A 15,000-nucleotide genomic window follows, 5' to 3' on the forward strand; every position below is an offset into this window, starting at 1 on the left:
CCGCAAGACCTTCCCCTCCAAAGAGGCGGCGCTCAGCGTCTACGCCGCGCTTTACCTCGCCGTGAGTCGCGCTCCCCTTCCCCTGGCCGCAGTCGCTCTGCTCAGCCATGCTATGCTGTGCCTTTTTAGCCTGGTCCTTCAGTAGAGAGGAGGGCAGTGCAGTCGGGTCCGTCCGTCCGTTTGTGTGTCCACTCATGCAGCTTCAAAAGTACTGGTCCGATGTACTTCCGATTTTTAGACAAAGCAGAGGGGTCACCGTTTCTCAGTATTCCTTCCTGATTGTCCGGATCCGGCTCAGAATGCAGGTGCTGGGATTTGGTCTCACATTGGTTAGTACTGCGTGACAGGAGTGAGGGTCTGTGGTTGCCTGGTGGCTCTTGTTGTGTCTAGTTTCATGTGGGGAGTGTTTAGAACAGAGGTTTGTCTCTGCCATTAGACAATGGTTGTGCATTTCTGGGAGACTGAAGATTAGAACATGCATCCATCATTGGAACGAGTTTAGAAAGATGTATGTAGTCTTCATTGTGCCAAGGGAAATTGGTTTCCACAGTCTGTTCAACAATAAATACACAGATAACACCCACACACAAATAAACACACAGAACATAACCACATGGCATTTATTCAGTCTCCCCTCATCATATGCACACACACATACTGTATACACACATCCCAGTGTTTCCCACAGAATTGAATTCTATTTGTGGTGGTAGGTTTGCAGAATTAACTTGAATGCAACAGTTTTTAGCAAATTAGCGCAGTGTGGTTATGATGCTAACCAGATTTAAGCACAATTTAGTACAACCTGGAAAATCATTGTGTGGTGGTCAATGTTGATATTGTGGTGGGCCGCCACAAATAAGGCAATGTATGGGAAACACTGCATTCTCACATCCTTCTCTTTGAACTGCCTGGCTGCTATGAAGGTCAGTTAAACCTAGTCGAGGCATGTTGGAGGTGTCCCTTATCTGTGGCTCTTTTGAGATGCTTCAGTGCAGTAGTACCCATTGACAGTCAGTCCACCACACCTCCAGTTCTCCCTCATCTGCAGAGTGTGGCTGTCGGCCAGCCTCTTCGTCTTGTCCAGCTCATTGCCTTTTGAAACCAAGTGACCATGAGGGATGTACTGTTTTCACTCAGTCTAATGCTAAACCAAAATAGCTGTCTGGAGAAGACGCTCTGCACAGTTCAGTGGACGTTGTTGTTCTCTGCATTGGATTTGCATTTCCGTCAGGATCTATGAATGTTGTATTTATGGACTGGGGGCAGAGTGAGTCATTTGCAGGACAAGATTTTTTGCAGGAAGCTTTTTGACAGAAGGGCCCAGCCTCATTTTTCCTGAAGCTCCCTCCTGGAGTTTGGCTTCCTCAGCTTGGCGGCCTGTTGGTGTGTGGCCTGGTTGGACTGACTGGAGAGCAAAAAGATGGCAGAGAGATTAAAAACAGGGTTTCACTTCAGCAGGTGTGCCTCTAAAAAAAACTGTAATAAAGCAACTCTGCACCCCCCCCCCCCCCAAGCTACATGAAAATCACTTTGATGACACTGGAAATAGGTTAAAGAACAAAAAAAAAACAGTTCCTAGAAAACAAGAAAGTTACTGATGAATGAAATCTCGGTGCCTTTGTACATTATGAAAGGACAGATGAATGCAGAGAAACAGAGGGATGATTTGGTGCTCCTATCTTCAGAATGAGAGACGTGGCGTGTTCTTGTCCGTGGGCCTGTATATGTAAATCTATTCGGATCTGTTTCTCGGTTTTGTGCTGTTCCTCGTGTTCTCAGTTCTCAGCTTTGTTCTCAGGGCCTCAGCCTACTGAGGTGTGCATTTCAGCGTCTCTGGGCCAAGTCTTCCTGTTTTAAAAAAAAAAATGTATTCTGTTTTTCTTTTTTCTGTACTGGTTACACAGGCCTGGCATGCGCGCGGTGGATATGACATCAGCCTGCACAGCCTTTTGAAATGCAGATGTGCAGTCACAGGAGGTGCATTTGCATGCTGTGCACTGGCCCAAGAGAGCACACAAAACTGGAAGGCAGAACACAAAATGCAATGACCCAACAGTGTGTGTGTGTGTGTGTGTGTGTGTGTGTGTGTGTGTGTGTTGCACAAGTGTGACTCTTGAGTGTATGTGTGTGCAACAGCGTGGGTGCATTGCCCCTTAATCAGCTCCCGGATGACTCTGGAAATTCCCCATTTTGGGAATGGTTTCCATAAACCGCTGGCTGCCCATGAATGCAATGTTATTAATGCCCTGAGAAAAGGCAGGACTGTGGGCAAATGCAGCTGCGCTGGAAGCAGTGAGCTCTTGGCATCCTAAGCCCCAGTAGTTTATTTTAAGATTATGCCACTGATTCCCCTCAGATCTGCTAAGCCAGCTAGTTGAATTACTCCATGCTGAGATGAAAGGGGTATCTGTCAGATTACTACCCTGCTCATCCGCCCCTGCGGGCAAGATGGGCAATTTTGTCGCTAAATGCTAACTGCAGTTCGTTCCAAACTTGGTGGAAAAATTGCCTCATTGAACTTTTGTTCCCAGCCTTGGTGCACCCTTCTCCATATCTGTGCTAATGAGATATAAACCACCTTTAATACCATGCATGTGTTGACTCCACCATATTGAGATTATATCACATGCAGTGTATAAAAAGAATGGCAGCCAGTTAGCTTGTGTTTAGACTTGAGGTCAGTTTCTAATAAACCTGTAATGAAGTGCAGAAGGACTCTTAAAACTGCGTAAGGTGGATGACCTCGGCAGAGGCAGACAGTGGCAGAGGTAGCCTCTCTGTCCTCTGCTCCTCAATGAATATTGATCAGGCTGCGGTGGCTCGCCCCTGACCTTCTCCACGCGCGTCCCCACTCGGCGCGGCGGAGCCGACCACTGCTGCTGCAAACCAGTTCCCACTCACACCCGCCATTAATTTTTCACCTCCCTGTCCAATTATGGCTAATGAAAAGGTATGATCACAGGCAGTCTGTCGGTACGAACAATGTGACTTTGTGTGTGTGTGTGTGTGTGTGTGTGCATATGTGAGAGAGATGGATAGAGAGAAAGAGAGAAAGAGAGAGAGAGATAGATAAATAGAGAGAGAGAGAGAGTATGTGAGTTTTTGTTTTTTGTGTGTTTTGTGTGTGTGTGTGAGAGAAAGAGACTGTGTGTGTAGAGGGGGTGCAATATGTCTGTCCATAAATTAGATTATTGAAGGGAAAAAAAGAGTTGCTAGCTGTAGAGTAAAAAAATCAATTACCTCCTGTCTGCCCAGGTGGACTCCTTCCCGGTTTGCCCCCTGCCCCATGCGGACCTGGCCGGGGCAGAGAGATGCGGGGGGCAAACGTTTCACACTGCGCTTTTCTGCCCCACCACTGCTGTCCAAGAGAACTTAATGGAAGCCGATGGGCAGCCTTCAAAAGCACTCCTAAGTCCCTAAAGCCCCACAATAAGCTGGGCGACAAAATGGGAGGAAAAAATAAATGAAAGGAAAGAGGAAGGAATAGGGCGGGTAGGAGAAAGAGGAAATTGGTCTTGGAAAGGATTTTCTTTTCTTTTTTTCTGCCCCCTTTCATGTCAGAGCCTTTTAAGGCACAGAGTGCTGAGTCTTTGACATGAAGCCCAAGAGGGGAATTTGTGTGGACTATTTGCTCCTATCAGGCGAAGCGATCGGACTGCTATATGGGCCACTTGTCTCGCATCGCCGTTGTTTCAGCCGCTCCTCTCCACGGTGTCGTTAGTTAGCCGCTCGCATGATACCATCACCATTAGAGCTGGGCATTAAATGGAAATGCATATCTGGATCAAGGGGTCTGTCAAACTCACTTCCCTGTGTGGGAGAATAATCTTATACTATTGGCTCTAGGGCTATAAGTGAATTTGCCCACCTGCTATCAGAGTAGCGTAGGCTTATTTATTCCCACCTGTTTACACCTCAGTGCTATAGCACAGGGAGAAGGCAAAGCATGCACTGTGTCAAGTGTGTGTGCAGCCAGCAAGGAAATAAGTGCAATAAAAGACTGTAGGAGACAAAATAAGAAGACAGTCAGTATTTGGAAAGCTTTAGAGGTACAAGGGGAAAAGTCAGTGTTTGAAAGTTATGCAAGCGACGAGGGAACCAGTGTTTGAGGGCCAGTGAAGCGCAAAGGATGGCAGCGTTTGAGAGTTGAAACGCAAGCAGAGCTGACCCATAAAAGAGGCCAGGCGGCCGGGGGGGTTGGTTGGGGGGGTTGGTGTTGGTTGGGGGGGTTGGGGGGGAGGCACATCCCTCCAGTCTGCCAGAGAAGATCACTCGGAGTGACGGATGTGCGTAATGTCAGCGTTTATGGACGACACGGTGCCATCAGTGTCTGACAGCGCTGCTTTATCGCCTCCGAGCTGCCATGCCCACATCTGAAACTTTTGATGTAGAGACGGAGAACAAAGGCTCAGTTAATGCCACATGCCAAATCGAAAAGTCACAGTCAAGGTGCTAGGAGTTACCGGAGAAGAAAAAAAAATGCTTTCCGGCCATTAGATGATCTAAATCAAGCTTGATGTCAGCTGCTGGCAAATTGACCTGCCATGGAGGACATTTCATTCCGTGCCAAATGCGCAAGACAGGGCCGAATCCTGTGCAGCAGTGTGTAAAATTGATATATTTTTTGACAATTCAAAAAAGCAGGGGCCCTCGGAGCGTGACCTTGACCTGGTAGAGAACCAGGCTCCCGCTGCTGCCTCTCTGTGTCTGGCTGAGTGCACTCTGCTCTAATTAAGACTTCAGGGAGGAGCTGAGTCACGGGGTGCCTAATGGTGTATCAGACATGCAGGTTAGTCTTGGTTGGTCATGGTAATGGGGTTGGGGTTGGGGGCGTTTGGGTGAGGGGGTTAGTGCTGGTGATCACCAGGGATGGGTCTTTACATGTGTCCTCATCAGCGCTATCCCCCGTGCATGCCGTCTCAGCTTTTCAATATTTTATTTCCCACTCGCTACAAACGCGCTTATAAAAAAGTCATCATGTCAAATTAGGAAGTCCGTTCTCTTTCTCTCTCTCTCTCTCTCTCCACCCTCACTTCTCTCTCTATCTCACTCTATCTCTCTCACTCTCGTTTTATCGTTGGGAGTGCCATTGTGATGAGAACATCTCTCTTAAAAACGCGACTTTCATAACTCATAAGGCTATTGTCACTGCACTTGAACTTAATGAGAAGTGCTTTTGCATTAGCGTGCGGCGGCTGATCTGAACTAGCGCTGGATCGCGCTCAGTGGGAAGCTCTCTCCGCAAATAATTCATTCCTCCATTTGTAAAAATTAGTGCGGGGACGCGTTTATTCAATTCAAGGGGTTCGGGCTAACAAGGTTTATCCTTTTTTTTTTAGCAAAAATACACAAACTCGCACAACGTTCAGGAGGTAGGGAGGGAGATAGAGAAAGAGAAAGGGAGGTAGGGAGAGAGGGATGGGTGAGGGGGGATGGAAGTATGAAGGGGAAAAATAAAGCAAGGAGAAAAAAAAAGAGAAACTCTGCCTCAGCGCATTTTTTCCCCCGGGACATGGGTGGAAATTGGGGCAGAGAGTGATGACCTTTGAGTCCTTAAACAAATCGTCATCACAGGGGAGCGAGAGAGGGAGAGGGAGAGAAAAACAAACTAACTGATAAACAAATAAGCGTCAGGAGGAATGGGCCTGCTCTGCAATAGCTCCCCAGAAGATACAGCAGCACACTAGGCACAGGATTAAAATGACGGCCTTCAAAACAGCCCCAACCTCAAAGTGATTTGTCACATTTACCTGTAGCTTTTCTCATTGTATGCCATTTGCCCTGGGCCACTGGGTAATGCAATTTTTCTCTGCCTGGTCTCTCTCTGGTTCGCTTTATTTGCTTATGGAAATGACTGAGATGGGCTGCTCAAACTTTCACCAAACATGTTTGCTGAGTTGTGGGGTGTGTGAGTGTGTGTGTGTGTGTGTGGGGGCGGGGGGGGGGGCAGGTGCCGTACCTCAGAGCCCTCGCGAGCTAAGACGCTCAGGCCTGGAATGCACGGAGCGGAAGGGAAGAGAAATGTCGTTTTGTGAGGGGTACATGACTCGCTTTCTCGCTCTCATAACGGCGAAAATCAATTCTGTCATCAGGCCTGTGGGCATTTATACACAAGTTGTCAGTATGACCTTTTGGATTTTGAAATTGCTGTTTGTGTGTGTGTGTGTGTGTGTGTGTGTGTGTGAGAGAGTTTGTCATGAGTTTTGTGATGAAGGGGGAGAAGGAGATGATTACTCTGTGGCCCAGCTGGTCGGAGCTCCAGGCTGCTCCAGGCTGGGGGGGGGGGGGGGGGTGTGGATGTGGCCGCGGCGGCTCAATTATAGCAGCTTGTCATGGGCAGCTGTGCGCCCTCACCTCCCCTCTCCTTCTCTCCCATGTCCCTAAGGGGCCACCGTAGGCCCAGCGAGGGCACAGACAGCCAGGGGACACAGACAGACACATGTGCAGACAGAGTTTCATGTCTGGAAAGTCACAGGCTGACACACGCATGTACACACCAACTACATGTACACAGCAAGCATGTACACCACACACACACACACACACACACACACACACACACACACACACACACACACAGAAGAAGTGGTATAAAACATGCAAACAAGTTGAATACATTCATGCTGGCACACACTCATAAATCCATGGAGGCATGAACTCATGCACTCGCAGATACACACACACAGTTGCACAAGTTAGCAAACACAGAGCAAATTTCACACACATACACATACAGTACACCCATACACACACACAAGCCTTTACAGGCATGCAGTCACACAGCACAAATCTACTGTGTGCTTAGACACACACACACACACACCCACTACTCACTTACTCACGCCCACACATCCTTACACACACCTAGCGGACACATTTAGTCACACACATTCACGTTCTAACAACCTTCGTAGATTGGTGCCTGCTGGAAGTGAGTCACACCATTATTTGGGCCAAAGTCATTCTCGGTAATGCTGTCTGACGTGCCATCCTTACCATTAAGCGTGCCTGATGTTTATTGATCTAATTCAGGTAATGGAAGCAACCGGAGGTCGGGGTAATGACAGTCATTGTCCGACTGGGGTTACTGAACTAATGGCATCACTCCCACAGGCCTATTTTCTCTTTCCCCCACCACCTGAGACGGAGGAGTTAAAAGCTTTAAGAGACAATAAAGATTAGCCGAAACGGCAGAATATGTATTACTACTGCAATGTTATTCGTAATGTTCATTGGATTCTCAGAGGTAGAAGGCTGGCTAATGTATGAGTTCTTGTGAATAAGGGTTGATTTAGAGCACCATGGTTAAGCAGCAAAGATGGTCAGAATAGGACTGAAATGGAAGGCCGAGAATCTCTGGATCCAAATAGAATGTTTTGCTGCCATTCTGAATAAATGGTCATTACGCTTAATGGAATGTACCAGTTGTACCAATGTACCAATGTTCCAGTAAATTTGCCTGAGGGGCATTGTCGGGAAAAATTTGTGGTTAACTTTGTGTAATGAAATTAAACTTTGTGTCTTTGAAATGAAAAGGTAGTTTGAAATAGGTGTAGAAGTTTGCTATGCAATGTGATTTGTCAGGTTTAAGAAATATATAGAGGTTGACTTTAAAACAGACCTTAGTAAATCTAATATTCTAAAACTGATAGTTCTGGTCCTTGATTATGATTGACTGAATCGGGTTCAATGGCGTTGTAAAATCCAGCACAAACATACACCTTGACTGCATTTCGTTCAATATACAGAAGTTAAAGTAGCAGCGACTTGATGTTGCATGGCAACTATTCAGATAGAGGAAATATATTTCTTTGCGGAAGAATGATTATCTATGAATAAATTGTTACATTTCTTGCTGCTGTGCTTTTATTTCATGAAATCTTACCAGATATATGTAGTAACCATTTTAGAAAAGCAGTAAGCCACTCGAGTCCATAGTGACTCTACACTGATTTTAGTTTTTTTTTATACAACTCCCCTTAGCTGTTCTAAAATCAGTTTAACCTACGGCCTCTCGGGGCTTATTGCTTAAGCATATGTTGAATACCATAAAGCTTTTAGAGAAAGTAAAACATTTTAATTTAATGTAATGCATTATTATATATTATTATTTTATTTGATTAGGATCCCCAACAGAAGACATTTAAGTTTACCGATGACTCTTTTTAACATTCTGGATTTCTGACTTTAGGTTGTTAAGTTTATGTTTATGTGTTTACTGTTTTGTCTGTGGTGTCTATGTCTTTAAATATTACAGTATGTTGTGACAAGATGTACAATGTCCACATGAATTTCCCCTTGAGGAATAATAAAGTTCACCTTGACCTTGAGTGACCTCTCTCCATCCTTTGTACCCCTCTTCCGCAGATGTACATCACATGCACAGTGAAAGCCAAAGGCACCAGGTTGGCCAAGCCGGTCATGTCCCTGGGTCTCATGTGCCTGGCCTTCCTGACGGGCATCAACAGGGTGGCAGAGTACCGCAACCACTGGTCGGACGTCATCGCCGGGTTCATCATCGGTGTGGCCATTGCTACCTTTCTGGTGAGTTCTTGTCTCTCCACTAATGATGTGCTCTTTGTGCTACTTTGTGCTTTTCTGATTTCTTTCATTGCTGTACACAATATGAAGTAATGTGAAAAGTCTCATTTCTTGATATCAACCTAGCGAAATACACATACATATCCGTTTCTGCATTGGTATTACTGTCTTCTAAATGAAGATTTACATTACATCTACATTTATTCATTTGGCTGACGCTTTTACTTGGATTGCAGCCATTTTCTCTCTGCAGCTCTGAGATTGATGCACAGAGATCAGAGGGTATCATTCAACCAAGCGTGAGATTGAATGAAATAGTGGCCAAATAGATGGGGAGGCGTGACCACTGGTATCTCTAGCACAGTTTGGAGTGAGAATGAGATCAAGCTCTTCGCCAGCTTTCTGAGTAGGAAGGCTGCTATGTGGTAGATGTAGAAATGAAGCCTAGGCTGGCTTTCTAGCTCGTCTAGCTTAGACTAAGCTGGAAGAAAAAGCCGAGTGATTCTTCCATGTGCCTGTGAGCTTCAGGTGTTCGGTTCACCGGCTCTGTCGGTTTGATCCTTTTCCCTGGCACTCTGGAACTCCCCCTCCTCCCAAAAGAGATCTTCATTTGTCTCAGGAGGAGGTACGGCGTTAGTCACGAGTCATAGCTCCTTCACGCTCCACTCTATGGGCTACTTCAGACTCCGGGGCTGAGGAGTTCCAGCTCGTTCCACTGTAACACGGTTTCGTACTATGGATATGTTATTTTCCCCTCCCTCCAACCTAGTGGGCACTGCCTGCCAGAGCCATCTTCTCAATTTGAGCAACGCTACGGTGTCTCTAAGCAGGTTGTGTCTGGGAACACCCAAAGTGCGCTCCCAAAGAGCTCTCGTGCAGAAACGCCTTTGTTGATGAGTATGGCATTTCATTGTGCTCCTTAGCAAAATCAATGGGCAATTATTTGGAGTGGTGTTTAAAGCAGGCTAAGTGGTCTTGTGTATCAGTGCATAATCAATGCGTAATTGGAAAAGAAACTGCTTTGGTGTGATGCCTGATTTGGCGTGCCGCTATGATGGAGCTGTCAGTGTGCATAGCCCATGGTACAGTTTGATGTTTCGCCATGGAGACACACAGCACTTCAGTGTGTCTGTGTGTGTGTGTGTGTGTGTGTGTGTGTGTGTGTGAGAGAGAGAGAGATATTTTGAGTGTGTGTGTGTACGTGCAGAAAAGGGTTAGTTAGGAAACGAGTTCTGGGATTCAAACCCTCCCATAGGTCCTTTAGCCAACCCCACCCCCCCCTCCTTTTCCCCCACTATGCCATGCTTCCCGGGGGCCTCTACCGTCCTTTTCGGGGGCCTCTACCGTCCTTTTAGGCAAGTTCCTCCACTCGGCGGCCATATACTGTACCAACGTTTTATGGGCACTCATCGGGCACATTCTTTGGTCGAACTGCGCGTGCGCAAGGCTTCACGACACCAATCTTGCTCCAGCGGCGAGATCACAACAGATGATTGGCACGATGTCTTCACAACACATCATATGATTGGCTCAATGTATTCACATCACACCAAATGATTGGCTCAATGTATTCACATGTCGAAGTTTTGCCGAGGAAGGGGTGGGATATGTGTAGACAACGGCCATATTGGCGTGACAAACTAGCCCCATGCATTTCTATGGAGTATTTTTTGAGTGCTGTGTCTCCACATTAGAAAGTCTCTGCCTCTACTCACAACTCAACAAGCCTGTCCTTGACCCCCTCCCATCAGCACCCCCCCAATCCCATTGTATGGTGCTGGAGCTGAGAGCAGAGGCTCTTTGGTGGATGGATCCTCATCAGGTTGATCGCTCGCCAGATCTCCCCCCGCCCATCACCCACCCCCATGCCCATGCCCCTGCCTCGGATGGAAATGTGGCAGAGCAGATCTGAGCAGATGCCATCCTCCCATCCCCCAGCCTTTCTTCCCCTCCATCCTCTCTCTCACACGCTCTCTCTCTCTCTCTCTCTCTCTCTCTCTCTCTCTCTCCTCATTCTTTTCCCCCTCTCCTGTTTAGGCATCAACCTTTTCTTCTTTTTTTCCCTTCAGCAGCACTCTCATCCTTCCTCTGATTCATCTCTCATGCTCTCTCTCTTCTACCAAAGGGCATGCCCCCTCTAGGCACACCCCCCCTCTCTTTCTCATCTCTCTTTCTCTCCCTCTCTCTCTCTTTCTCCCTTTCTCGCCTTCCCCCACTTGGTTCCTCTGCTTCCATACACACAAAAGATCAGCATACCTGGAGGTACCCAGCCTAAGCAGCCCGCAGCAGCAGCAGCAGCAGCAGCAGCAGCAGCCGTTGCATATAAAAACTCACTCAAGCGTATGCGGAGGAGAGAACAGGGTTCAGAGTTCAGCTGCGAGTGGACCCTGAGCCTCCTCACGCGAGCAGAGATGCACGAGAACACACGCATGTAAGCCATGGCACTGCCTCAGCCTGCACGTGTTCAAGGGGAAGGAAGGCTCCAAAGGCCTCTGGACTTGTCCTGAAGCCACCGAGCGATGAGGCTGCCAGGCAGAAGGACGGCAGCCCTTGCCAGAGACCCCGGATGTCCCCGGTCGTGGTCCGCCTGGTTAATTAGGTTAGATCTTAGATGACTGCACCGCAATAGCTAGCGTTTGCAAAATGCATCTATGGCAGTACGTAAATGCTTTTGTGATTCCATTGCTATGGTGAAAGAGGAGGCGTTTGTGCAGATGAGGAGGACCTTTTGTTCTGGGCTGGTGCCTGCAGGATCAGACAGGGTCGAGTGCCTAGTGCATGCTACTATTTAGAGCCCAGTAGGAGTAGAAGCACAGGATGGAGGATGGCTGTGCTTATATGGAGAAGGCTCCTTGTGCTGTATACTGTATGTGTGATCCCTTTGGGCAGGTACAGGGGTTGCATGAACAATCAACATGCATTTCTATTTTTGCGTCCAATGACATTTGATTCTTTTTTGTTGTGTGTATGAGTGCACAGGGTAAAATATACTGCTAAAAAAAAATACTTCAGTCATACACTGGATCGGTACTCTGACACTGTTTGGTTCTGAGCACAAGTAAAACTTTTGAGGCGAGTGTTTTATTTTGCAAGAACTGTCAGACATTCTGTGAATGTAGTTTGAGAATGGAGAAAAGGGTGGAAGGTTTCAAAAAATGTGTTTTAACAATTGTGGAAAACCTAAGTGTTCCCTTTTTTTGAGCAGTATATTATGTATTTATGGATTTATGTGTGTGTACGTGTGGATGTCTTTGTTTGGGTGTCGTCATGGTTATTATACCCTATATGTGTTTATATAGCTAGTTCTGTGGCTATTTCTACATGTTCAGTGTGTGTGTGTGTGTGTGTGTGTGTGTGTGTGTGTGTGTGTGTGTGTGTGTGTGTGTGTGTGTGTGTGCGTGTGTGTGCGAGTGTGATAATGGTCACACAGTACGGAGACGTGTGTCCATTTATCATAGATGAGAGAGAAACAGATTTACAGACAGGAGCGAAAGAGAAAGTGAGTAAAAGACAGAGAGAGAGAGAGAGAGAGAGAGAGAGAGAGAGAGAGAGAGAGAGAGAGAGAGAGAGAGAGAGAGAGAGAGAGAGAGAGAGAGAGAGAGAGAGAGAGCAAGCAGGAGCGGCAAAAGGGAGTTTTATCACCCCCTCACGCTGATAGAGTGCTGTATCTGACGAATGAAAGACGCTATCCAGTGAATCGAGATGAAAGAGCGGGCCTGTCAGATGAGTGGCACATGAGGGGAGAGGAGAAGAGAGGAATGGAGAAGAGAGGAATGGAGAAGAGAGCAAAGGAGAAGAGAGCAAAGGATGAGACATGGAGAGATAGAGAGGTGAGAAGAGGAGTGGGAGGAGGGAGGGAGGGAAAGCAGCATCTCTATTTCACCAATCACTTGTACACTCTACTCCTCCCTGCCTCCATCACAAACACACATCAAACACACACACACACATCCCTTCAAAACCTGGAGCTTCCCACTGAGAACATTCATCCACCATCTTCAACCAGAATCCCCCAATCCGCCCCAACCCCCCCCCCCCCCCCCCCCCTCCCTCCCCCAATGTAATCCACCCTCATGCTACCACTGAAAAAGCAAACCATCTCCGTATGAATACTGGGACCGAAGTCATTTTGGGCTCGATACCAAGAGCTTTGCATCTTGCACTTCCCTCCCTTAAGATTCATTAGCGTGAAAAAAGTATTTGAACCAAACGGCGAAATCTCCTTTGCGACTTGTCACACACTTGGCGCTACACAAAGAGAATATTCTGCCGCGCCGAACGTGCGTGCTGATGTCTTCTTTAATGAACTGTCACGCACATGAATCTTGAATGATTATTTGATTGACTCCGGCAATTAGCTTGTCAGCAGCCCTCCGCACACCAGGCCCCGATCAAAGAGAATAGTGTAGGGTGCGTTCTGTGTTGCGCGTCCGTAATTGAATGCAATGTGAGAGTATAAATAAGTCAACTCATTAACGCTTTTTTTTTTTCTGCCAGCCCTGGCACGTGTGTCGGAACGCAAGTGGCCGACATAACGCGCACACGCGAGGAGAGAGCGAGCGAATGAGAGAGAGAGAGAGAGAGAGAGAGAGAGAGAGAGAGAGAGAGAGAGAGAGAGAGAGAGAGAGAGAGAGATGTTTACTCAGACAGCGGTGCTGTTTGATCAAATAAAACCAACACGGAAATCACAGCAAACACCACCGCCTCTGCTGCTTCTGCTGTGTATTCTCACACTGAGACCACTTTCTCGCCCTTAGATCTGGCCCAATATAGCAGTTCCCCGACAGTCTCTTGTCTGGCTACATACTTTAGCAAAACATCTTTGTGGGGGCAATTGCTAATATGACAAATGCTGCCACCAGTTTGTATTAAGGGCCCCCACTGCCTGTTGGATCAGTTTAATTTAGTTTTAGTTTAGAATTGGGGGCAGCCGTGGCCTACTGGTTAGCGCTTCGGGGTTGTAACCGGAGGGTTGCCGGTTCGATCCTCGATCAGTAGGAACGACTGAAGTGCCCTAGAGCAAGGCCCCTAACCCCTCACTGCTCCCCGAGCGCTGCTGTTGTAGCAGGCAGCTCACTGCGCCGGGATTAGTGTACAGTATGCTTCACTTCACTGTGTGCTGAGTGTGTTTCACTAATTCAAGGATTGGGATAAATGCAGAGACTAAATTTCCCTCCCAGGATCAAAAGAGTATATATACTTATACTTACAGTGTACTTAGTTTTTATCGATTCTTTGGAAGGGCGTTACAGAACCTCAGGCCTGGACCACTCAGAGTAAGAACAACGACAACGATAGCAAAAAACCCCTCTTTTAACAGGAAGACATTTTGAGCAGAACCCAAGTTAGAGGAGGGACCCCTCTGCTCGAGGGTGGCACAAAGAGAGATAGAACGTTCTGGGGCGAGTAGGAGGGTAGGGAAGTGAGATTAGAGTCTAAAGACAAGTGGATAATTCATACATAGAATCAAGCAGTGTTGCTAGCACTGCCATTATCACTATTGATACCAATGCTATTAATAGTCACCAGAAGTGATAATTAAGATCAAGCGACAACGCGGCTACGCTCACGTAATATCTTTACTGCTGCTTCTGAAGCTTCTGAAGTTAAATGCAAAGCCAGAGCCTGATTTGATATGACTTACTGTACACTGCTGTAAGATGACTGCTAACCTCCATGATTGTTCACGGACTAGTGTCTTGTCTTCTGCTGTATCAGCGTCAGTATCCAGTGTCAGAATTCTCCCAGATCTTTATTCTAGTGGTACACAGAAGGATAGAACGTGCAGGCCCTGCCTGTCTCATCTCCAACTCTAGCATCCAGCTGAGTAAAAGCTGTTGTCAGTCGGGCTGCAGACTTCCCGCTGTGCTCCTCTCCACACACACACACACACACACACACACACACACACACACACACACACACACCGCTTTGACTGTGTAATGTAACACGCTTGCCCTTGCTCTTAACTGCCTCTCTGTTTGCACGGCGCTGATAATGTGTTTAGCGCTGACAGCCCCGTCGTGCACTTTTCTCAGGGAAGATGTGCGCTGGATACTGAGCAGTTCTACTCGGTTGGGTCGCAACTATTTCGAGATGGCGCTCGACTGGGGAGAGTCACATAAGGTCGCCCAACACGGGACAACGTGGAGGCAACTAGTTAGAGCTTTATGGCCCTTCTGGGATAAGAAGATATAGCAGAGACTCTCTAATGAGGAGACACAACACTCAAATAATCTCCCATAGAAATGTATGGTTCTGCCCGAAATAGATGCCCAATACATGCCCAAAGTGTGTTGTAATATAGCTGCTGAGTGGAAGGACTTGCCTAAAATGACTATGGATATACTCAGGCCCCATACCTGGGTCTAACCAAAACCAGTGGGTTCTGAGCTGCTCAACAATGATGGTAAAGTTAAAGTCGACGGATTTCAGTCATTTGAGGACCACAATGGA

At 47.1% G+C, this 15,000-nt stretch overlaps 1 protein-coding gene across 2 annotated transcripts in view; it reads left to right on the forward strand.

Moving 5' to 3' along the window:
* The window catches only part of plppr5b (phospholipid phosphatase related 5b), a 69,189-nt gene that overhangs the window by 45,873 nt on the left and 8,316 nt on the right, over window positions 1–15,000 (forward strand). For both annotated transcript variants that reach the window (XM_042068759.1, XM_042068760.1), the window contains exons 5-6: window positions 1–61; window positions 8,371–8,547. The exon at window positions 1–61 is cut by the window's left edge and continues 190 nt beyond it. In XM_042068759.1, coding sequence (XP_041924693.1) covers window positions 1–61; window positions 8,371–8,547 — 238 coding nt within the window. The remainder of the gene's footprint in view (window positions 62–8,370; window positions 8,548–15,000) is intronic.

Source organism: Alosa sapidissima, chromosome 17, assembly GCF_018492685.1.
Source record: "Alosa sapidissima isolate fAloSap1 chromosome 17, fAloSap1.pri, whole genome shotgun sequence".
Taxonomy (NCBI): domain Eukaryota; kingdom Metazoa; phylum Chordata; class Actinopteri; order Clupeiformes; family Clupeidae; genus Alosa; species Alosa sapidissima.